General features: G+C 44.2%; 1 protein-coding gene across 1 annotated transcript in view; it reads right to left on the bottom strand.

Moving 5' to 3' along the window:
- The window catches only part of MRPL13 (mitochondrial ribosomal protein L13), a 51,027-nt gene that overhangs the window by 1,442 nt on the left and 22,924 nt on the right, over positions 1–26,661 (bottom strand). Inside the window, exons 5-6 of the mRNA XM_040431999.1 lie at positions 15,874–15,960; positions 12,355–12,476 (exon numbers count right to left, since the gene is read on the bottom strand). Coding sequence (XP_040287933.1) covers positions 12,355–12,476; positions 15,874–15,960 — 209 coding nt within the window. The remainder of the gene's footprint in view (positions 1–12,354; positions 12,477–15,873; positions 15,961–26,661) is intronic.

The raw sequence follows: 26,661 nt of genomic DNA, 5'->3' as shown, positions 1-26,661 counted from the left end.
ACTATTAGTTAAGGTGGACTGCCTCTGCAAAGAGCGGCTCTGACTTAAGTGACCATGTATTGCACAGTTGCTCATGGCTGCCATGTAATCCCACGTACTGGTTAGACAGAGCGTATGTTACCCTGTTCCAAATGATTATGCAAATTCTATTTAAGGGCCACAAAGATTAAATATTTGTTTTTTCAGTTTAACTCATGGACAGCATTGTGTCTCAGGGCTCTTTTGATCACTTAAAACAATCTCCGACACCTGTGATAATTAGATTGGCAGTTGAGCCCAATTTAAGGAAAAACTACTAAATGGGTGTTCCAGATTATTAAGTAGAGCGCCATTTTCAAGCAATATGGGGAAGAATAAGGATCTCTCTGCTGCCGAAAAGAGTGAAATAGTTCAATGCCTTGGACAAGGTATGAGAACATTAGATATTTCACAAAACTTAAGTGTGATCATCGCACTATTATAAGATTTGTGGCTGATTCAGAGCACAGACGGGTTCGTGCACATAAAGGCACATCGAGGAAGATTTCTGCCAGATCCATGCATCGGATCAAGAGAGCAGCTGCTAAAATACCATTACATAGCAGCAAACCGATATTTGAAGCCTGCTGGTGCTTCTGGAGTCCAACGGACATCAAGGTGTAGAGTCCTCCAGATTCTTGCAACTGTGCATAAACCTTCTATTCGGCCACCACTAACCAACGCTCACAAGCAGAAACGGCTGCATTGGGCAGAAAAATACATGAAGACTAATTTTCAAACAGTCCTGTTCACCAATGAGTGCTGTGCAACCCTGGGTGGTCCAGATGGATGGAGTAGTGGATGGTTGGTGAACGACCACCCTGTTCCAACAAGGCTGCGATGTCAGCAAGGCTGTGGTGGAGTCATGTTTTGGGCCGGAATCATGGGAAGAGAGCTGGTCCATCATCCCGCCCGCCCCCTCTCATTTTCAGGATGGCTGAGCGGTTATCAATTGCTGACACTCTGCTTGAAACGCCTGACATCTGTGCTGTGATGTACAGTCATGTGAAAAAATTAGGACACCCTTTGAAAGCATGTGGTTTTTTGTAACATTTTTAATAAATGGTTATTTCATCTCCGTTTCAACAATACAGAGAGATTAAAGTAATCCAACTAAACAAAGAAAACTGAAGAAAAGTCTTTTCAAGATCTTCTGTAAATGTCATTCTACAAAAATGCCTATTCTAACTGAGGAAAAAGATAGGACACCCTCACATGTATTCCCTCTTAAATTGGCTCAGATCTCACACCAGGTGCACATAATTAGTAGATCGTTACTCTGCATGTTGAATGAGGCTTGCCCTATTTAAACCTCAGACATTTAGTTTGGTGTGCTCCTGACTGTTGAAGTGAGAGTGAGCACCATGGTGAGAGCAAAAGAGCTGTCAGAGGACTTCAGAAAAAAGATTGTAGCAGCCTATGAGTCTGGGAAGGGATTTAAAAAGATCTCAAAAGATTTTGAAATCAGCCATTCCACTGTCCGGAAGATAGTCTACAAGTGGAGGGCTTTCAAAACAACTGCCAACATGCCCAGGACTGGTCGCCCCAGCAAGTTCACCCCAAGAGCAGACCGCAAGATGCTAAAAGAGGTCTCCAAAAACCCTAAAGTGTCATCTCGAGAACTACAGCAGGCTCTGGCTACTGTTGATGTAGAAGTACATGCCTCAACAATCAGAAAGAGACTGTACAAGTTTAACTTGCATGGGAGGTGTGCAAGGAGGAAACCTTTGCTTTCCAAGAGAAACATCGAGGCCAGACTGACATTTGCCAGAGATAAAGTTGACAAAGACCAGGACTTCTGGAATAATGTTCTTTGGACAGATGAGTCCAAAATTGAATTATTTGGACACAACAGCAGAGGACATGTTTGGCGTAAACCAAACACAGCATTCCAAGAAAAGAACCTCATACCAACTGTGAAGCATGGAGGTGGAAGTGTCATGGTTTGGGGCTGCTTTGCTGCAGCAGGACCTGGTCAGCTCACCATCATAGAATCCACGATGAATTCTACTGTGTATCAGAAGGTGCTTGAAGAACATGTGAGACCATCAGTTAGAAAATTAAAGCTGAAGCGGAACTGGACCATGCAACATGACAATGACCCAAAACATACTAGTAAATCAACCAAAGATTGGCTGAAAAAGAAGAAATGGAGAGTCCTGGAATGGCCAAGTCAAAGTCCAGATTTGAATCCCATTGAGATGCTGTGGGGTGACTTGAAAAGGGCTGTACGTGCAAGAAACCCCTCAAACATCTCACAGCTGAAAAAGTTCTGCATTGAGGAGTGGGGTAAAATTTCCTCAGACCGATGTCGAAGACTGGTAGATGGCTACAAGAACCGTCTCACTGCAGTTATTTCAGCCAAAGGAGGTAACACTCGCTATTAGGGGCAAGGGTGTCCTATCTTTTTCCTCAGTTAGAATAGGCATTTTTGTAGAATGACATTTACAGAAGATCTTGAAAAGACTTTTCTTCAGTTTTCTTTGTTTAGTTGGATTACTTTAATCTCTCTGTATTGTTGAAACGGAGATGAAATAACCATTTATTAAAAATGTTACAAAAAACCACATGCTTTCAAAGGGTGTCCTAATTTTTTCACATGACTGTAAGCCGTTTAACCCCTTCAATGCCGTGGTCCGTAGGGACCGCTGTATGGAAGGAGTTAACAGGGAGGGAGCTCCCTCCCTCTCCCATCGGGGGCTGCTGTGCCTTTTCAGCCCCTGATGGGAGAGGGAGGTGGCCCCCCTCCCTATCACCCGCTGCACTGTTGTGGCAGCGAGTGATGGTTACCATGGCAATCGGGTGCCTTCACAGGCTTCCGGCTGTCCATGGTGCTGATCAGAGGCTGTCCGTGGTGCTGATCAGACTTCTGCTAAAGGCAGAAGTTTGATCAGACTTTATAAAGTGAAAATACAGTACAGTACACTATATAGTGCACTGTACTGTATTATACAGACATTAGACCCACTGGATCTTCAAGAACCAAGTGTGTCTGGGTCAAAAAAAAGTTTTAAAAAAAAAGTGAAAATAAAAAACACACATTTATCACTGATTAAAAAATAAAAAAAAATATGCACTACACGTATTAGGTATCGCCACGTCCGTAATAACCTGCTCTATAAAAATATCACATGACCTAACCCCTCAGGTGAATACCGTAAAAAATAAAAACGGTGTAAAAAAAAAGGCATTTTTTGTCACCTTACATCACAAAAAGTGTAATAGCAAGCGATCAAAAAAAATCATACGCACCCCAAAATAGTGCCAGTCATCTCATCCCGCAAAAATCATACCCTACCCAAGATAATCGCCCAAAAACTGAAAAAACAATGGCTCTCGGACTATGGAGACACTAAAACGTGATTTCTTTTTGTTTCAAAAATGAAATAATTGTGTAAAACGTACATAAATAAAAAAAAGTAGACATATTAGGTATCTCCGCGTCTGTAATACCCTGCTCTATAAAAATACCACATGATCTAACCTGTCAGATGAATGTTGTAAATAACAAAAAATAAAAACGGTGCCAAAACAGCTATTTCTTGTTACCTTGCCTCACAAAAAATGTAATATAGAGCAACCAAAAATCATATGTTCTCTAAAATAGTACCAACAATACTGCCACCCTATCCCGTAGTTTCCAAAATGGGGTCACTTTTTTGGAGTTTCTACTCTAGGGGTGCATCAGGGGGGGGCTTCAAATGGGACATGGTGTCAAAAAACCAGTCCAGCAAAATCTGCCTTCCAAAAACCGTATGTCATTCCTTTCCTTCTGCGCCCTGCCGTGTGCCCGTACAGCAGTTTACGACTACATATGGGGTGTTTCTGTTAGTTACACAATCAGGGCCATAAATATTGAGTTTTGTTTGGCTGTTAACCCTTGCTTTGTAACTGGAAAAAATTTATTCAAATGGAAATTTTAGCTCTATTTTCCATAAATTCTTGTGGAACACCTAAAGAGTTAAAGTTTGTAAAATCAGTTTTGAATACCTTGAGGGGTGTAGTCTGTAAAATTGGGTCATTTTTGGGTGGTTTCTTTTATGTAAGCCTCACAAAGTGAGTTCAGTCCTGAACTGGTCCTGAAAAAGTGGGTTTTAGAACTTTTCTGACAAATTTCAAGATTTGCTTCTAAACTTCTAACGTCCCCCAAAAATAAAATGTCATTCCCAAAATGATCCAAACATGAAGTAGACATATGGGGAATGTAAAGTAATAACTATTTTTGGAGGTATTACTATGTATTATAGAAGTAGAGAAATTGAAACTTTTCAACATTTTTGCTAAATTTGGTATTTTTTTTATAAAAAAAAAAAAAAATTTTACTCCATTTTACCAGTGTCATGAAGCATAATATAAGTATAATATGTGACGAAAAAACAATATCAGGATGGCCTGGATATATAAAAGTGTTTTAAAGTTATTCACACATAAAGTGACACTGGTCAGATTTCCAAAAAATGGCCTGGTCCGTAAGGTGAAATATGGCTGTGTCCTTAAGGGGTTAAAGGGAACCTGGCACGGTAACCACACCCCCTTCGCTGTGACTGACGGCGCTTATGCACGAGAGTTCAGCTGCCTTTGCCGAACTGCCGGCTGTCAGTCACAGCGAAGGGGCAGGGAAGGGAACGCGGTTACCGCGACTTGAAGCAAGCAGGCCGCTGCCTCCGTGACTTCAAGCCTGACTAGAGATGCGCTGTGCCGGCAGGGGATTAAAGAACGTTTTTACAGCTTTTGCTTGATCGGCCTGCAAGAAAAAAATGATCATTACAAACACGCTGCTGGCTATTCAGGTACTGCTGCCGACTTGGGATGTTTGTTGGAGGTGACAGGTTCCCTTTAAAAAGTTAAAATGTTGTTAAAAGTTTGATTGAAATAGCTTTTGATTTCACTAAATATATTTAGCAAACACAACAAATGACAATTTTCAGTTCTTTACAACCTATAAAGTGTTTTGAAACTTACTGTGCGTAATAATTTGGAGCAGTGCATTGTACGTTTTTTATGTTTAAAAAAAATCCTGTTATCATTAGGTTTGTTCAATAAAATTTGAATCGTACTCTTAATAGTTGATAACATGAAAATTATTTACATCAATTATTTAGGTAAATGAGAAAAATATAAATTTGCATAATAATTTGGAACAGGGTGTAGACTTCTATACATGGTCGTTAATACAAGAACAGACAGCTCATCAATATAACCAGTAACCCATGACCCTGTCCCATAACCAACCTAATCAGTGGTGATGACAACGAGCCCTACGGTCACCAGCGCTGAATGCAAACATAGCCGGTGAGAAAACAAACATGGAGCCCGGTGTAAAAACCGCCATCATGTAAGCGGTGATTCCCCAGACGGGACGATGACAATGACCGCAGCATGTCTACACAGGGCAATTCTCTACAGGCTCGGGGGCACTTTTGTTTGGAGACCTCTACTTGTGACATGAGCATTCCTCCAGGCCGGCAATTGGGGATTCCGGCTACAAGACCGTGGAATGAAGTAGCAGGAAATGTAGAAGACTCCCATAATGCTAGGGCTACAGGGCGACTTGTGGCTGTGCAAATGTAGTGTTGCCCGTTGCACTTAAGGCCAACTTGCAGGTTGTAATGCTGCCATCAGCGTCAGACTGAAGTCCCTTGGGCCCACCCTATGTGTATATAGGACCTTAAGCTAAGGACCTAAACTGCCCCCCATATGCCGGGCCCCTCACAAAGAATATACTTACCCGGCTCCCCGCGCCGGGTAAGTATCCCCGTACCGCCGCTGCTGCTGCTTCTCCCGGTGTCGGGAGGCGCATCCAATGGCATTCAGGGACGGAAACGAGACTCCCTAGCGTCACCCACGGTGCTAGGAAGGCTCGTTTCTGTCCGCCATTGGCTGCTCCCCCCGACATCGGATGTTTTCATCCATGCACGGGGAGAAACAGCAGCGGCGGTACGGGGACCAGGAGCGTCGCCGGGAGCCAGGTAAGTAGAATCAGTGTCAGGGGCGTGGCATATTGGGGGGGGGGGGGCAGTTTATAGCCTTGGATAACCCCTTAGGATAGGTCATCAGTATCAGATTGGTGGGGGTCTGATTCTCAAGAACCCCTTTGATTATCTGTTTTAAGAGGCCTCCTCGCAGGTCACCAAGCACAGCACCGTACATTGTATAGTGGCTGTGCTTGGTATTGCAGCTCAGCCCCATTCACTTGAACAGGACTGAGCTGCACACAGACCATGTGACCAATGAATGTGACGTCACCGGCCTAGGAAGAGGCTGCAGCGCTCACAGCTGATCTGTGAGGTTGTCAGGAGTCAGACCCCCACTGATCTGATATTGATGACCTAGCCTGAGGAATCTGGCTGCAGGATTAGTAACGTGTGCACCAAGGACATATTTGATTCTTTTTAGTCACTGGTTGATCTGACTGATCACTTGATCTAAGATCGACCGGTTGGTTCCGTCCCAAGAGCTGTCGACCAACCTGTCAGCCCTTCCTAAAAGAGATTGATCAACCGGTTCCAAGAGTGATCGATCAGTCTCAAGAGGGTTAGATCAATTGGTAGATGTATCTCAAGAGGGTTCAATCAGTTAGAGTACTTTCACACTTGCGTTTTTCTTTTCCGGCATAGAGTTCTGTCCTAGGGGTTCAAATCCGGAAAAGAACTGATCAGGTATATCCCCATGCATTCTGAATAGAGAGAAATCCGTTCAGGATGCATCAGGATGTCTTCAGTTCAGTCTTTTTGACTGATCAGGCAGCGTGGTACGGTTTTATCTCCGGCCCAAAAAACAGAAGACTTGCCTGAATGCCAGATCTGGCATTTTTTTCCATAGGAATGTATTAGTGCCGTATCCGGCATTCAAAATACCGGAATGCCGCATCCGTCCTTCTACGCAGACCAGAAAAAAAAGGTGAAAAAACAAAAAACAAATGCCGGATCCGTTTTGCCGGATGACACCGGCATTTCAATGCATTTTTCTGACTGATCAGGCATTTTTAAGACTGATCAGGATCCTGATCAGTCTTACAAATGCCATCAGTTGGCATACGTTTTGCCGGATTCGGTAGGCAGGTCCAGCGATGGAACCGCTTGCTGGATCACTCTGCCGCAAGTGTGAAAGTAGCCTTAGCCAATGGGTCCCAAGAGCAATTGATCAACCACTCCAAAGAAGGATTGATCAATCGATCCCGAGATCGCTTGTGTGCTGCATGCCCTCATGTACAACACATTTTTGTAGTGGCCACTACAGGATAAATGTGGTATTACGTGGTGCCCATTCAGATGATGGCTGCTACTGCACAATCCTTTATAGCGGGATCCACTCTCTGAGGCAGATGATAATATAATGTGTATTAGGCCTTGTTCACACTCAGTTATTTCCATCAGTTTTTGTGAGCCAAAACCAGGAGTGGAGGCTACTCAGAGATCAGGTATAATGACAAGATCTGCACCTGCTCTGTGTTTTTGACTCGCACCTGGTTTTGGCTCCCAATAACTGATCAAAAAACTGCTGTGTGAACAAGACCTTATGCGTTACGCGCGCTGTTGCCTTTCTATACGGCGCCGCATCTCTCTTCCTGCTCAGTCACAGTACATATTGCCCAAGGGGATTACCTGGCAATAAAATAATAATCACGGTTTCAGCTTCTACATCTGGTTCTGGGTCATTACATTGGGAGGGGGGGCGAAGCCTTCAAAGTTTCTGGCCAGCAGACGGCCGGGACCGCTCTCCTTCTAATCCAGACACAAGGAGCGTTGCCCTCTCTAATTTACAGCTGTAAAACCACTTGTGGGAAGCCTCGGAGAATGGAAATGACATAATTAGGGCTCTTCGAGCCAAATGACAGTAATCGCCTCTCGCCTGTTCCCTCTAATGTTAGAGGCTGGTTGTCAGTCTCGGAGAGGCTTCTTCTCATCGTCTGGGGTGACTGGCGGGTCTCATCATGGATGATGCACAGAGGAGACTGGAGAAATCCCTTAAAGAGAACTTGCCCGAGACCTGAAAGGTTTAGCCGTTTGCATCTGGGAATTACTAACATGGAGCCGACGGCGTCTGCAATGCTGAAAAATACAGATATTTCATCATATTACACCACCCTGTATCTGCCTGGTGATTAACCCCTTAATACCCACATGGTTTGTCTCTTTTTAGATTTTTGTCACAGCCGCAGCTCTGTTACAATCTATCCGTTTAAAAACACACAGAAATTATGATTTACATTAAAAAAAAAAATTGTGTTGAGTACAAAGCAATTTTCAGCTTTTTTTTTGTTAATATTTTATGCCATTTATGTTTGACACTGAATAACCTGTTAATATCAGTTCATTAACGATGGTGTCTCATCGTAGTCATCGATAGCATATCGCTAGGATATGCTTCCAATGATCAGATAGGCGCGGGCTCACAAAAGTGATTGAGAGCCTACGTGGCGTGCTCTCCATTCTTTTCTATGGGAGTTCCGAAAATAGCCAAGCGAGTGTGGCCACCACTCCATTCACTTCTGCGGGACTGCTGGAGGTAGCCAAGCCAGCGCTCCGCTATTTTCAGCACTCCAACAGGGGATCCCGTTCTGGAGATAGAATGCCAGAGGTTTGTGTCATCCGTGCGCTGTTCGTATGTCCATTCTGCAAATTATGGAACATGTCTTAGTCTTGTCTGCGTTGCGGAGGAGAATAGTCCTTTCTAGTGATAGCAGTGAGAAACATGCAGACTGCACATGGGAGGTGTCCGTAGTTTGCAGATCCGTGGTTTGTGGACTGCAATATGGACACGGTCACGTGCACCCTAAAAAGCAGGTTTTGTGCACGGACAACCATGGGATCTTTTTCTAGGTTCCCAGGCTGACTGCAAAGAGGTTCCGCAGTCTTGATTGGGTCACCAGGTTTCCCTTTGATCTTGCCGCCGCCGTCCTGTTCCCGGCCGCTCTTCTATTCTAGAGCACCATAAATGCACACTGCTCTAGAATAAGACCCCTCTGGTCCGCCGAATGAACAGGTAGTGGCACCAGCCTGAGTGTCTCGACCTCATCACTGCAGCATGAGGAAGGCCGTGTCGGGTGGTGCAGATAACCTCAATCAAGAACCTCATGCAAGTGACCAGAGTGGAGTTGTAGTCTATGTGTCGGGCAAGGCAGTGAACGAGCTCCTTCATTTAGCGGATTGTGGGTGCTTCAGGGGTTTGAACCTCCACCGAAGAGACCATACCAAAGATATTCTCTTAAAAAAGTGATTGTTTTGGGTCTAGTCACTAGAACTCCCTTAAAGGGGTTATCCCATCTTAGACAATGGGGGCATATCGCTAGGATATGCCCCCATTGTCTGATAGGTGCGGGTCCCACCGCTGGGACCCGCACCTACAAGGAGAACGGAGCGGAGAAAGTGGAGGAGGGCGCAATGCGCATGCGCAGCCGCCCTCCATTCATTTCTATGGAGCCGCTGAAAATAGCCGAGCACTGGCTCGGCTATTTCCGTCGGCCCCATAGAAATGAATGAGAGTGGTGGCCGCACATGCGCGGTGCGCTCCCATTCACTTCAATGGGAGAGGCGGGGAGCTGCGTCTGGTGGTGGACGGATCCTGGGAAACCCGGGGTCCTCCAGCCACAACTCTCCCCGGCTCCGTTCTCCTTGTAGGTGTGGGTCCAAGAGGTGGGACCCGCACCTATCAGACAATGGGGGCATATCCTAGCGATATGCCCCCATTGTCTAAGATGGGATAACCCCTTTAAGTGTGTGCATGGGGTGTTTCATGTTTAATGGAGAGCGATAGTGTATCCCTGGGAGTAGTAGAGAATATACAATAAGGCCTCATTTACACGCCTTTTGCAGTCAGAATATGGAGCGTATTCCGCACCAAAAACCCGCCGGGCAGAGTCCAGCTGCCACTGTTCTCAATGGATTCATGTCCTTTCTTGGCATGGCCGTGGTGTAAACCGTGACCTAACATGGAGAACAGTGGGAGGAAGAATACGTGCGCCTGTAAGTGAATTTTTGGCATGGAATCCGCACCAAATTTCCATTCATAAAAGACGCCGTGTGAACATAGACCTAAAGGTTTCAGTGGAAAACCCTTAGACGTGCCTAAAAGTCCAACCACATGCAAACATGGATCTCACAAATATACCAAAATGTGCAAACAAGCTCAAATTATACCCCGAGCCTCCCCGTGACAGGCCAAGGAGTCTGGACGTACTGTGAAGCTGAAGCTTGACTAATAGTCCATTAGACGGGTGACAATGGGCTCCACTTTCTTCACGGTACAGCGAGACGACAGGAGGAGCACACGCAGACCCAGTCATTTCCATCTCACTTCAAAGCATTCTTTCACCGCTTAGCTCTCCGACATACATTGAAATTTTTAGGACCATAAAAAAGGGGGTTGAAATGAGTTCCTATTGATGATATTCTGCTCGGCACATTTCTATTTTAACCCCCCCAGAGCCAGAGGCGCAGAAGGAAAAGAGCGGGATAAATGCGAGAATATAAAGAGATCTTAAGGAGATGACGCCTGAGACCGGAATCGTGGACAATGGAGATCTGAAGGGGAATAAACTGCATTTACTCCGTTGGATTATCCGCACAATGTGACCCCCGAGCTCCGCACGTTGGAGCCTTTGGTGGCTTTTCAGAGAAGTTAAATACCTTGCAATGAGCCAGAACAAAAACACGACAGACATAAAGGGACCGGCTTAGCGCTGCATAAACCAATACGTGAAAAATCCACATTTACAGAAGACGCTCGGAGGTGCTTTGGACGTCTTAAAGGGGCGTTCCCATCTTTTAATCTGATGAAATATCACTATATGATCGGGGACGATCCGACCTCTGGGATGAAGGGGCTGCAGAGCTGGTGTAGCAATGCATCCCTTTCACTGATTTTCCCTGTAGCCCTTCTTCTCAGGGTCCGTGGGGATCCCAGAGGGGAGTCTCCCCTATCCCTAATAACCATGTGCCATCACTTTATAGGGCATCTGTCTGCAGATTTGTCCCTATGACACTGGCAGCTGAAGACATCTGTGTTGGTCCCATGTTCATATGTGCCCGCACTGCTGAGAAAAATGAGGTTTTATTATATGCAAATGAGCCTCTAGGAGCAACGGGGGCGTTGCCATTACACCTAGAGGCTCTGCTGTCTCTGCAATTGCCTCGTCCTCTTCACTTTGATTGCCAGGGTCATGGATGATGACATTTTCACTGTATGGCCCTGACAATCCAAGTGCAGAGGGAGTGGCAGTTGCAGAGAGAGCAGAGCCTCTAGGTGCAATGGTAACGCCTCTGTTGCTCCTAGAAGCTCATTTGCATATAATAAAACATCATTATTCCCAGTAATTTGGGCACATATGAACATGGGACCAACACAGATGCCTTCAGCTGCCAAGCGCACATGTAACAGGTCAGAATAAAGATGCAAGTGGTTTTGCAGAGGTTTTCAGTGCAATTATGGTTATTATGTTTCACCTGTAAAAACCGCAACTGCATTGTTATTTCCCAGAGCGGTCTTGGCTGCACCTCAACTGCTACGTGTGAATATACCCATGCACTGCTGCAGACTATGGAACAGGGGCTCACTTGAAGTTCCTGGACCCTAATGGAAAATTCTAAACTGTCCTTCCTCTCACCTACCATGCGACATTTATAATACTTCCGTCTTCTTAGGCTACTTTCACACTGGCATTTCTGGGTCCGCCTGTGAGATCCGTTTCAGGGATCTCACAAGCGGCCCAAAACGGATCAGTTCAGCCCCAATGCATTCTGAATGGATAAGGATCCGCTCAGAATGCATCAATTTGGCTCCGTTTGGCTTCGGATACAAGCGTTTGCATTATTGGTGCGGGTCCATCTGTGCAGATACAAGACGGATCCGTCCCGAACGCAGGTGTGAAAGTAGCCTTATGTGGCAGAGAGGCCTTGGGGACCCCTCAAGCAGCAGGGCCTGGTGTAACTTCTGCACAAGGGATTAGACTGAATATAACTGCAGCATCGTCTCCAATGTCCGAGATCAGGGCAGGTTTTAAGACTTTGTCCACACTGCCACTAGTCTGTTACATTGGGGCATACTGCAGAAATATTCTCTGGTCAAAAGCACTGGAACCCCCACATAAACCTGATAAGGCCCATTTTCGGCCAATGAGATCTGCCAAGATTTCCTGGGATCCCTCTGAAAATGAACATCGATCTTGACTTTCAGAATGTACCCATTACAGTAAAATGAACCTTCGGTAGGTCAAGCAGGAATGTTTTTAGTCACTGGCAGCAAGCAGAGATCCTGAAAACTGTGTGACACTAAATATATTGGAAAGTCTTTGTTTTCCTAATGTGGAAAAGATTTTGGATGCTACACGATACATACGGGATCCAGAGTTTAGGGAAAGCCTCGATTTCCTCCCGCGAGTACTCGTCCAGCCTCCTGGGGATGATTCTGGGCTGTTTGAGCTCTACAACAAGATTCTTCAAGATTTCTTCTGGAATATCCTGCAACAGACAATTGAGCATAGCTCATCAATATCTTAAACCCGAAAGACCCTTCATCGCTACCATGTGGATTTCAGTGCGTTCCCGCACCCAGAACTGCATGTGTTATTTGCCGTTTTTGGTGTGGATTTGATGTAGTTTTGCTCCAGATCGTACCCTTGTATACTGTAGTCCACAGGTGACATCCTGCTGCAAGTGTCGAGATCGGAGGTCATTCTGATCACAGCCTTCAAACCTGTGGTCGAGGATGACTACAGCCACTAAGCGGTTTTGCAGAGTTGTGGGGGTCTCTTAGTTAGCCCAACAGCACTTGGATACGCCGTCATATACTTGGCATAACCTTCTAAGCCTTCCCTGCACAGTGGTGTCCTGGTCACACACTGTAACGGGTAGTGGAGCTGGCCCCGTTTAGGTGGAAAAACCAGTGAACCCGCACTGCCCGCCATTCGTTCTCAGGATCAGTGGGGGTCCCAGAGGTGTGATCAAAGCGACAGCGCATACTAGTGATAAATCGTCCCTATGGGGTGGGAGCATGCTATGATTATATCTTCAGAAAAAGGAGTGGGCTCATGACTTACAACACGACGGACCCCCATCAAGGCACAAAGATCCTCTGGCCACACATGGGGTAGAATTTTCGTAGCGTTTCCACAGCAAAATTTGGATGCATTACATGAGCGTTTGGCTGCAGATTTGCAGCGGATATACATTACAAAAGGGGTGAAAATCCGCAGCATGAACCAGATACAGGCTTAACACGCTGACTGCAGGCTCACTGCACATTGTGTGGATGAGATTTCTAAAAAAGGGTTTTCCAAGATTATTAGTATGTGATCGGTGGGGGGGTCTGACACCCGGGATCCCCGCCAATCAGCTGTGTTGAGAAGGCACCGCCTCTCCTGTGAGCACCGCGGCCTTCTCCGTGCTTACCAAGCACAGCGCCGTCCATTGTACAGTGGCTGCGCTCGGTATTGCAGCTCATTCGAGGCCACATGATCGATGAAAGTGTTGTCACTTGGCCTCAGAAAAGCAGAAAGGTGGTCATAGCGCTCACAGGAGCGCCGCTGCCTTCTCAAACTGCTAATCAGCCGGGGTCCCGGGTGTCGGACCACCAACGATCATTTAAAAAAATAATAATAATAAAATATAAAACTCATTGTGCTGGGACTGTAATATCCTGCGGAGCTTCCGCATGCAAACCTGGGTGACAAATCCATATGTATCCTCTGTGTGAATATACTCTGAAGCAGGCATCCTCAACCTGCGGCCCTCCAGCTGTTGTAAAACTACAACTCCCACGATGCCCTGCTGTAGGCTGATACCTGTAGGCTGTTCGGGCATGCTGGGAGTTGTAGTTTTGCAACAGCTGGAGAGCCGCAGTGTGAGGATGCCTGCTCTAAAGGCTCATGCACACGACCGTATGTATTTTGCGGTCCGCCAAAAATACGGATGACGTCCATGTGGTATTCCGTACTTTGCGGAAAAGGAACAGCAGGCCCCTAATAGAACAGTTCGTAGTGCGGACAATAATAGGACATGTTCTAACGGAAACACAGACAGCCGGAATCAGAATGCACTTGAAATGAATAGTTCCGCATATGGTCCGCCAAAAAAAAAAACAAGAAAAAAAAAAAAAAAACGGACACTGAAAGAAAATACGTTCGTGTGCATGAGCCATAAGGCAGAGGATGAACAGCAAATTATTTGGGCCACAGTCACAATCTATAGGAAGTTGCACCCTAGTAAGATGGACACGGCTAGATTAATATGAATATCACATAGGATTGCAACGATTATTACACGAGGGCCTCCCAGCAGCCACTGCACCACGCATGTCGTCACGTAGCCCCAGCCTAATCATAGGGTGCAATGCACTCAGTAGTAATAGAAGACTGCGGGTCCTGAGGGGGTTGGCGCTAATAATTAACTGCTTGTATGAAGATGTGGTGGGATTAGCAGTGACTAGAGCAAAGTTCACAGCAGAACAAGACGCAGCATGTCCGGGGATTTCAGGATTTTCGATTCTTGCCGCACCATGGGGACTAGTAATGTAAGGATATGGGGGCAGGGAGGATTATGTGCATATTCACACACGCCAGATTTGCTGCAAGAATGTATGCAACTGTTTGATTCATCTGAATGGAGCTTGCAATAAACGTGAGAGAGAGAGAGAATCCCTGCGTCATGCACTACATGGCGAAACGTGTGCGGACCCCTGACCATCACTGTAGATTAGGGGGTGTGGATATGGAGTTGCCCTTTCCTCTTCTTGGGGAGGATTTTCACTGGATTTTGCAGCGCGTCTGTGGGAATTTGCGCCCATTCGCCCCAGAAGAACATTTGTGAGGTCAGGGGGCTTAATGAAGTTACGGTCAGGACTCAAGTTCCTCCTGCCAAATACGTCCACCTCTGCTCGTAGGGCCTATGCCAGTTAGTCATGGATGATTGCTTCCTATGTCAAGGAGGTAATCCTTGCAAGGGAGTGTAAAGCCGAGCCCTGGAGACAGACATGGCAGGTACAACAAATGCTTACAGGTCCAAAGTGACATTTATGGTTCCAGGACCTCAAAGCAGGATCTTTCTAAGTAGCATCCCATCTACACAGGCAGAGCTGCAATGTAAAGAATGGGGGAGGAACGGAGAAGCAGCCTCAGCCATGGGTTGAGCCAAGAAGTGAATTTCAGACCGCACCAGACTCTCAGACAATGCTACTAATCTGCAGCCACTGATTAGAGAGTTAGTCACCCCCAGCTAGTGACGTACATCTGTACGTTCTATAGTCGAGGGAATCTCGGTTTTTGAACGTCATTTGTTTTAAGGTCCCCGATTCCGTGCTAAATAAATTATACAGAAGATTTATATTGCAGTCGGAGCACCATTTTTTTTTAATACGGAGTATCCAATCTCTAGCAGAGAAGTAGTTAACTGATCCATTTTTGGCCGTCTGCAGCCACCACTAGGGGGAGCTTACTGCAGACTGTCTATAGGGAGCCTGCAGGCATGTTCATGCTGACCTATTAAACTGTGTAGGTAGGTGAAATGGTTCCGGCAGAGAACAGCCTACTGGAGCTCACCGGATTTGGCTTTGCCGGATACTGCAGTTTACAGCTGGACCCCATAGATTATAATTGGATCCGGTGGCGGTCCGACTGTTTTCCGGCATAAATGCCTGCAACGTTTTTTGATCCCATCATAATAAATGAGGTCCGGCAGCGAATGGTAGTATCCGGCTAGGCAGCAGGCTATTCTCTAGCGAATCCGTTTAAGTGTGAACCTACCCTAACACGCTATGGCAATCTAGGCTCGCTGACGTTCTGCGTCTGGTTTGGGGAGAAGCGTCTGCCGGGCGGTCTCTCCCTATGTGCGTATCCAGCTGTATTAACGACACCCCACTCACCTCTTCAGGAAATATATGCAGCCTCTCCATCATGGTTCTCCGAAGCAGGTTTTTCGGTAACATCCCATACACGGCCAGCCTCACGATCTGAAAGATAAAGGACATATGGTCGGCGGAGCTGCTCCTCTGCATTCTACACGGATATCCTGTCATATGAAAATGATATATTACAACATTTATGACAATCAGCTGGACAGCATAGGGTCAACTGCATAAACACCGGGGTGCACAACCAACGCCAGTTTGACAGGAATGGTACACGTGATGTTCTATTCCTGTTAGGACACGTAAACGGCATGGGGAAAGGGGGGCCTCCATGGATGTCGTGGGGGGGGGGGGGGTACCACTTGGGACTCTCCTTATGGACGAGAGCAGATAACAAGTAGCGTCTCTCTATCTGACAACCTCGGGGCACCCACGACCATTTCCTGAACGGCCATGTATTCTCTCAGCATAATCAGCCGTTGGCGGGTGGGCTCTGTCTTCCATATTAAAGGGGTTGTCCGCGACGAGAAAACAGGATCTTTTGGAACATCACTGCCCGTCTCCGTTCTGGTCACAATGAACATACGAAAATGGATAAATGACCCTGCATTTTGTACTGCTCCAGTGCATGTACAGTAAAAAAGACCTATGTGTCTCCATGGAAACAGACTACAAACAATGCTTGTGTAGTCTGATGCTACAGTCTGTCACCAACTTCTTGCTAGTATGCTGGCTGTCTGATACTAAGAAGCAGAGGACAGGTGGAAAGGGGGGGTTGCTGCAGAGTAAGACATCACATAGGTCTGCGCAGGAACTGTAAACACAAAGCGGGAGGTCACGGTTGACAAAGTTGCTTCATTTTTATTCTAGGTAATTTATAGATACTGCAGGCTGCTCGCTTGTCCTCTGAAGACCTATTTTCTGTGTTGTGCTGGAATCCTATTTCTTGACAGAACTTGCGGCACAATATATAATTCCAAAATATTCACAGACGTGCCATGCTGGCATGGGAGATCCGGTGAAGACTGGCATGCCACACCTTCGGGAGCCCGGCTGACATGGAAGATGACAACCCAGCTGAGGGCTGTCTGTCATGGGAGATTAAAACACACCTAGAAGGGAGGAATGTGGTCTCCCCTCGTGGCAGATTACACACAACGTGACTAGTGCTGGAATTTCTGCTTTAGGCCCTGGATTCCCTTTCATACCCCATAGAGATATTCCAGAGCCACTGTATTTATTAGATAGTTTAGAATACATATATTACATGGCCGGCCATTCATTGGGATACGGAGTTCTGGATGCAGAAAAATGAATGGGATTGCGCTGCAGTTTCTTGCATGAGCGCTGCTGTGCAGGAGAAAAAACAAACAAAAAAACTTTACAGCTGCGACCCCTTCACTCTCCGCAAGATTAGTCCGCTTCCGGCAGTCGGGCAACATGCCAGCACCTTATGACTGGTGGGGGTCTGACCATCTTCAACGATCTCAAGAATGAAGGTGGCGCAACATCAGGAATAGAATTATAATTCCCAACACAGCGGCACTGGCGGTCACGTGGCTACGCAAGGAACTGCAACCGGCCACAATCACGTGGTGGGATTCCCCGTATAGCAGAAAAATCGGATATCGTATAGTAAAATCGGATATCATATAGTACGCAACAGTCTCTTTCTAAGAAACTTAGAAGCAGTCCTGTGCCTCACCTGGATCCCCATTCATTGCTCTGCTGGAAGCTTAGCGGGGCGTGCACTCTTGGGGGCATGGCCTTTCTACTGCAGCTGTTGGCAGTGGAAGGATGGAACTGAGCGTGTGCGGCCATCTCAGTGAGCAGGACAGAGAAATCAGAAAAAGAGCAAACCGCAGGTGGCGTTGTACAGATACATTTTATTGAAAAACTCAATAGCTATAATGAATTTAATTAGATGTAATTACAAAAGTATTCATATCCTGGGGCAGGTTTGAAAACTGTAGAATATTTTTCATGTGACAACCCCTTTACTATTCTCCTATTACCTGCCTTACATTGTTTTTCCGTAGCTGTATACCATCTGCACTAAAGACTGAAACGGGAACTGCGCCGTCAGACGACTATATTTTATTGGCTTCTTCAAACCCGCCTGCAAAATGAAGAACCATCCTGGTTCCCTCTACTTCTGTCTGTGCTTACGTACAATCAGGTCAAATTTTCCGTGATCTTGGATTACATCCATGGCTGCAGCTAGAAGATGACCTCATGTCGGCTACAGCCCAGGAGAGTGTTATGGATGCTGCCCAGGTGGACAATGCATCCATGGGGCGCATCACAGCAGACATTCCAATGACCGACACACAGACGACGTGTAGAATAAGGCGCTAACGAGCAAACGTCAGCTACTAGAAGGTAAAATGTTAAGTTCTACTGCCATCTAGTGGTAATGTTTGAAAACTGCAAGGTGAGAGAAGACTACAAATATCAGATTTATTTAGCACATATTAGTAACCCCTTTGAGGACATGACCATTTTCCATTTACGTTTTTTACTCTCCTCTGCCTTACCAATACCATACATTTTTTATCTTTCAGTTCACATAGCCGTATGAGTGCTTGTTTGTGGTGGAGGAAAATTGAACTATTTAATATTGCATACAATGTAATCGGAGGCTGGAAAAAATTTCAAATGGGGTGGAATTGATAAGACACACTTGCATCACAGTTATTTTCATAGCGCTCGCTATGCAATGGAAATGAACTGTTCCCTTCATTCTCCGGGTCAGAACAATTACAGCAAAACCACATTTACAGTACCGTATATAGCTTTTCTTGTGTTTTAATACTAAAAAATAATAATACTGTATAAAATATTTTTTTTTGTTTTCATCTCCATATTCTGACCCCCCTTATTTATTAAATTATTATATAATTTTTATAGCTTTATGAAGACACATTTTTTTTGCTGCGTGATCTGTGCATGACCATTGTGATTTTATTACCTGTCATTCCGTTCGCCGTACAGGATAAATACGTTTATATTTAAATAGTATGAGCATTTTGGAGTTTTTATTGTTTACATTTTTAAATTTCTATTTCCATTTTTTTAAACTTATTTTTTCCTTACATTTATTTTAAATCCCCTTAGGGAACTCCAACAAGCGATTGCAAGATCGCCTGCCCCATATACTGCAATGAATTAACATTGCAGTCTATAGGAGTTATGTTCCTATAAAGATCTGTCTGTCACTTTCAGGCCTACTAGGAACTAAGGCTGTAGTAGTCTCGATCTTTCCAAGGCTATTACAGGGAATGATCGGCTCCCCTGATAAGTAAATGTAAGGCAGATGTCCTGAAGGGATTAAGCAGATTAATATAATATTTAGGCCCTGTTTACATCACTATGTACAAGAATATAACTACTATAATACTGCTCCTATGTACAAGAATATAACTACTATAATACTGCTCCTATGTACAAGAATATAACTACTATAATACTGCTCCTATGTACAGGAATATAACTACTATAATACTGCTTCTATGTACAAGAATATAACTACTATAATACTGCTCCTATGTACAAGAATATAACTACTATAATACTGCTCCTATGTACAGGAATATAACTACTATAATACTGCTCCCATGTACAAGAATATAACTACTATAATACTGCTCCTATGTACAAGAATATAACTACTATAATACTGCTCCCATGTACAAGAATATAACTACTATAATACTGCTCCCATGTACAAGAATATAACTACTATAATACTGCTCCCATGTACAAGAATATAACTACTATAATACTGTTTCCTATGTACAAGAATATAACTACTATAATACTGCCTCTATGTACAAGTATATAACTACTATAATACTGCCCCTATGTACAAGAATATAACTACTATAATACTGCTCCTATGTACAAGAATATAACTACTATAATACTGCTCCTATGTATAAGAATATAACTACTATAATACTGCTCCTATGTACAAGAATATAACTACTATAATACTGCCTCCTATGTACAAGTATATAACTACTATAATACTGCTCCTATGTACAAGTATATAACTACTATAATACTGCTCCTATGTACAAGAATATAACTACTATAATACTGCCTCCTATGTACAAGAATATAACTACTATAATACTGCTCCTATGTACAAGAATATAACTACTATAATACTGCTCCTATGTACAATAATATAACTACTATAATACTGCCTCCTATGTACAAGAATATAACTACTATAATACTGCTCCTATGTACAAGAATATAACTACTATAATACTGCTCCTATGTACAGGAATATAACTACTATAATACTGCTTCTACAGGGAGTGCAGAATTATTAGGCAAGTTGTATTTTTGAGGATTAATTTTATTATTGAACAACAACCATGTTCTCAATGAACCCAAAAAACTCATTAATATCAAAGCTGAATATTTTTGGAAGTAGTTTTTAGTTTGTTTTTAGTTTTAGCTATTTTAGGGGGATATCTGTGTGTGCAGGTGACTATTACTGTGCATAATTATTAGGCAACTTAACAAAAAACAAATATATACCCATTTCAATTATTTATTTTTACCAGTGAAACCAATATAACATCTCAAAATTCACAAATATACATTTCTGACATTCAAAAACAAAACAAAAACAAATCAGTGACCAATATAGCCACCTTTCTTTGCAAGGACACTCAAAAGCCTGCCATCCATGGATTCTGTCAATGTTTTGATCTGTTCACCATCAACATTGCGTGCAGCAGCAACCACAGCCTCCCAGACACTGTTCAGAGAGGTGTACTGTTTTCCCTCCTTGTAAATCTCACATTTGATGATGGACCACAGGTTCTCAATGGGGTTCAGATCAGGTGAACAAGGAGGCCATGTCATTAGATTTTCTTCTTTTATACCCTTTCTTGCCAGCCACGCTGTGGAGTACTTGGACGCGTGTGATGGAGCATTGTCCTGCATGAAAATCATGTTTTTCTTGAAGGATGCAGACTTCTTCCTGTACCACTGCTTGAAGAAGGTGCCTTCCAGAAACTGGCAGTAGGACTGGGAGTTGAGCTTGACTCCATCCTCAACCCGAAAAGGCCCCACAAGCTCATCTTTGATGATACCAGCCCAAACCAGTACTCCACCTCCACCTTGCTGGCGTCTGAGTCGGACTGGAGCTCTCTGCCCTTTACCAATCCAGCCACGGGCCCATCCATCTGGCCCATCAAGACTCACTCTCATTTCATCAGTCCATAAAACCTTAGAAAAATCAGTCTTGAGATATTTCTTGGCCCAGTCTTGACGTTTCAGCTTGTGTGTCTTGTTCAGTGGTGGTCATCTTTCAGCCTTTCTTACCTTGGCCATGTCTCTGAGTATTGCACACCTTGTGCTTTTGGGCACTCCAGTGATGTTGCAGCTCTGAAATATGGCCAAACTGGTGGCAAGTGGCATCTTGGCAGCTGCACGCTTGACTTTTCTCAGTTCATGGGCAGTTATTTTGCGCCTTGGTTTTTCCACACGCTTCTTGCGACCCTGTTGACTATTTTGAATGAAACGCTTGATTGTTCGATGATCACGCTTCAGAAGCTTTGCAATTTTAAGAGTGCTGCATCCCTCTGCAAGATATCTCACTATTTTTGACTTTTCTGAGCAGCCTGTCAAGTCCTTCTTTTGACCCATTTTGCCAAAGGAAAGGAAGTTGCCTAATAATTATGCACACCTAATATAGGGTGTTGATGTCATTAGACCACACCCCTTCTCATTACAGAGATGCACATCACCTAATATGCTTAATTGGTAGTAGGCTTTCGAGCCTATACAGCTTGGAGTAAGACAACATGCATAAAGAGGATGATGTGGTCAAAATACTCATTTGCCTAATAATTCTGCACGCAGTGTATGTACAAGAATATAACTACTATAATACTGCTCCTATGTACAAGAATATAACTACTATAATACTGCTCCCATGTACATGAATATAACTACTATAATACTGCTCCCATGTACAAGAATATAACTACTATAATACTGTTTCCTATGTACAAGAATATAACTACTATAATACTGCCTCTATGTACAAGTATATAACTACTATAATACTGCCTCCTATGTACAAGAATATAACTACTATAATACTGCTCCTATGTACAAGATTATAACTACTATAATACTGCTCCTATGTACAAGAATATAACTACTATAATACTGCTCCTATGTACAAGAATATAACTACTATAATACTGCTCCTATGTACAATAATATAACTACTATAATACTGCCTCCTATGTACAAGAATATAACTACTATAATACTGCTCCTATGTACAAGAATATAACTACTATAATACTGCTCCTATGTACAAGAATATAACTACTATAATACTGCTCCTATGTACAGGAATATAACTACTATAATACTGCTCCTATGTACAAGTATATAACTACTATAATACTGCTCCTATGTACAAGTATATAACTACTATAATACTGCCTCCTATGTACAAGAATATAACTACTATAATACTGCCTCCTATGTACAAGAATATAACTACTATAATACTGCTCCTATGTACAAGTATATAACTACTATAATACTGCTCCTATGTACAAGAATATAACTACTATAATACTGCTCCTATGTACAGGAATATAACTACTATAATACTGCCTCCTATGTACAAGAATATAACTACTATAATACTGCTCCTATGTACAAGAATATAACTACTATAATACTGCTCCTATGTACAAGTATATAACTACTATAATACTGCCTCCTATGTACAAGAATATAACTACTATAATACTGCCTCCTATGTACAAGTATATAACTACTATAATACTGCTCCTATGTACAAGTATATAACTACTATAATACTGCTCCTATGTACAAGAATATAACTACTATAATACTGCCTCCTATGTACAAGAATATAACTACTATAATACTGCTCCTATGTACAAGAATATAACTACTATAATACTGCTCCTATGTACAATAATATAACTACTATAATACTGCCTCCTATGTACAAGAATATAACTACTATAATACTGCTCCTATGTACAAGAATATAACTACTATAATACTGCTCCTATGTACAAGAATATAACTACTATAATACTGCTCCTATGTACAGGAATATAACTACTATAATACTGCTTCTATGTACAAGAATATAACTACTATAATACTGCTCCTATGTACAAGAATATACCTACTATAATACTGTCTCCTATGTACAAGAATATAACTACTATAATACTGCCTCCTATGTACAAGAATATAAACACTATAATACTGCCTCCTATGTACAAGAATATAACTACTATAATACTGCTCCTATGTACATGAATATAACTACTATAATACTGCTCCCATGTACAAGAATATAACTACTATAATACTGCCTCTATGTACAAGTATATAACTACTATAATACTGCCTCCTATGTACAAGAATATAACTACTATAATACTGCTCCTATGTACAAGATTATAACTACTATAATACTGCTCCTATGTACAAGAATATAACTACTATAATACTGCTCCTATGTACAAGAATATAACTACTATAATACTGCCTCCTATGTACAAGAATATAACTACTATAATACTGCTCCTATGTACAAGTATATAACTACTATAATACTGCTCCTATGTACAAGAATATGACTACTATAATACTGCTCCTATGTACAAGAATATAACTACTATAATACTGCCTCCTATGTACAAGAATATAACTACTATAATACTGCTCCTATGTACAAGAATATAACTACTATAATACTGCCTCCTATGTACAAAAATGGACCTATAATACAGTATAAAGATGGAGAGATAATGTTTGGTGAGACATCAGCGTAAGCCTCCATTCACACGTCCGTGGTGTGTTGCGGATCCGCAACACACCCGCCCGGCTCCCCTATAGAAATGCCTATTCTTGTCCGCAACTGTGGACAAGAATAGGACATGTTCTATCTTTTGCGGAGCTGCGGACCTGAAGATCGGGGCCGCGCTCCGCAAATGCGGATGCTGACAGCACACTGTGTGCTGTCCGCATCCATTCCGTCCCCATAGAAAATGAATGGGTCCGCACCCGTTCCGCAAAATTGCGGAACGAATGCGGACCCATTTGCGGACGTGTGAATGGAGCCTAAGAGCGTTGGTTCCCTATGTTATTACCACTCCCATTCTCACCTCAAACAGACTTGGTGTAGAGGCAATAATTCTAGCTGTGACTGCCATCTTTGGACATCATTTTGATCATTTTGCCATGCCTAATGTGCAAGTGGCAGCACTTTCTGCTGAAGTCTCTCAGGGACCCCTTTGGGACACCATGCATTGGAAGGTGAATGAAGGAGAATGGATACATCTAGACCGGCCATACTCTGTGAGCCAAGTCTATTCTGTGTCTTTTCTCTAAGCAGCAGGTGAAACCTTAACTGTTAACATCTACCGCCCCTCACTTTAACATTTATCCCTCAGGCAAGAAGAAAAATATTACCATCTCTAAATGATTATTTCATCTAGTGGATGTAGCCTGCAGCTTGATGGAAAGACTGAAGAAGTCCTCACTGAGGAGTATGACTGACACATCTGTCCAACCATCAAACGGGCATAGAGCAAAAGAAAAAAACGCACTTGTCCCATCACGATCGGGAGGTGATGGGGTTAAGAGATGCGGCATGTTCACAATTTGTTGCCAAAGTATTTAAAGACGGGAAAATATGCAGGTTTTAAATTGCACCTGTCAGAAGGATTAGGACAGATCCTTAAAGGGTGGACATATGGATAGTTATAGACGTTATTTCCTCGTGGGTCTCCTCCTCGTTTTGCACCATCTCTCAAGAGCTTCATGAAGACCTCCCATGTATCGACAGAGCAACCCCACACCCCAGTAATGCTCAGACGTCACACTGTCCACGACAAACATAAAGCCTTGGCAGATAATGTCCCTTCCCTTCTCATATCAGGAGAGAGACCTCTTCAGATGTCCAAGGTCTCTTCGTTGTAACCAACTTCTAGTAGAGGTAACACATTTTCACTCCCGTTCAGTCCGTAGTTTTGCCATCGAGTCCAATTCTTACAAAATAAGCTTTCATCAGACGCACCCTCGGCCACAGCCGCTGAACCCTGCTCACGAGGTTCTTTACTGCAACCAAAATGTGACCAAGGAGGAGTGGTGACCAGACTACTGGCAGGCTGACCACATCCTCCACCTACTTCCCCTGCCCCAGCTATGCAGTACTCTTCACAGTGGTCACTGCTCTGTCACGTACCTGGGCGGACATAATTTTCGGGAAAACAATAGTTGCACTAGGGTTGTTGCGGGTATTGAAATTTCAATACCCAATCAATATTTTTGTCCAGGGATTTCCATTTTTTTCACGGGGCTGTGCAGTCTTGTATCACAGAACATGAGCGCGCTGCTGTCGGCGCGCTCATGTTCCCTCAGCAGCACAGGGGAGAAGGAATAAGTCTCTCCCTCCCCCCTGTGCCGCGCTGCTAATAAAGAGAAGGGGGCGGAGGAGGGGCGGACGCACTGCGCCCCCAATGATAGGAGGACTTTTCATGAGTCCGGACTTTAAGTAGCAGGCTACATAGAGCAGCGCCCAGGGATCTCCCTGCACTTACTATTATTCCTGGGCGCCGCTCCGTTCGCCCGCTGTGGCCCAGTTACTGTCTTCTGCTCTGGGAGAAAGAATGCCCAGGAGAGAAGCTGATGTCTCCTCCCCATTGCTCCAATAGTAGTAATTAGCATACGGAGCAGGAAACGGTAACTGGGCCAAAGCGGGCAAACGGAGCGGCGCCCAGGAATAATAGTAAGTGCAGGGAGATCCCTGGGCGCCGCTCTATGTAGCCTGCTACTTAACAAAGTCCGGACCCATGAAAGGTTGTCTTTAACTTTTAATACAGGAGGCAGAATCACATAGCCGGCACCCTGCCTCTGACAGGGAGCTGCGATCAGCGTCAGTTAACCATTCAGGTGCAGCACCTGAGGGGTTAACTGCCGCTGATCTGCTGCAGACACCCGCCTCCTGTATTAAAGGTTAATTATCATTGCTGGCGCAGTGCCCGCCCCCCTCAACATTAAAATCATTGGTGGCAGTGGCCAAAGGGTCCCCTCCCCTCCTCCTCATTGGTGTTGCAGTGGCAGCTTCTGATCGGAGCCCCAGCAGTGTAATCCTGGGGCTCCGATCAGTTACCATGGCAGCCAGGACACTACTGAAGCCCTGGCTGCCATGGTCAGCTCCCTGCTGCTGTGTGTACTATGCACAGTGCAGCAGGGAGAGTGTGAAGTCCTATTAAGGCCTCTTTCACACTGCTGTATTGCGGACCGCATTTGCGGATCCGCAATACACGGGTGGCGTTCCGTGGGCATTCCGCATCACGGATGCGGACCCATTCACTTGAATGGGTCCGCAAAATCCAGAGATGTGGAATGGTGCGGAACGGAACCCTACAGAAGCACTACGTAGTGCTTCCGTGGGGTTTTGTCCCGTACTTCCGTTCCGCAAAAAGATAGAACATGTCCTATTTTTTTGCGGAACGGCCGGATCGCGGACCCATTCAAGTGAATGGGTCCGCCATCCGCTGTGGCTGCCCCATGGACTGTGCTCGTGTATTGTGGCCCGCAATACGGCAACGGGGCGCACACGCCAGTGTGAAAGAGGCCTAACCCTGATGGAGCTCTATCAGGGTGAATAGGACAAGGGATGAAAAGATCCCAGGTTCTGGCCCCTAAGGGGGGAAATAGTTATTAAATAAAAAGTAAAAAAACAAAACAAAAAAATAAAAACAA

The sequence above is a fragment of the Bufo bufo genome, chromosome 5, assembly GCF_905171765.1.
Source record: "Bufo bufo chromosome 5, aBufBuf1.1, whole genome shotgun sequence".
In the NCBI taxonomy this organism is placed as follows: Eukaryota; Metazoa; Chordata; class Amphibia; order Anura; family Bufonidae; genus Bufo; species Bufo bufo.
Note: the sequence above shows the minus strand (reverse complement) of the source record. Positions and strands in the feature narration are given on the sequence as shown.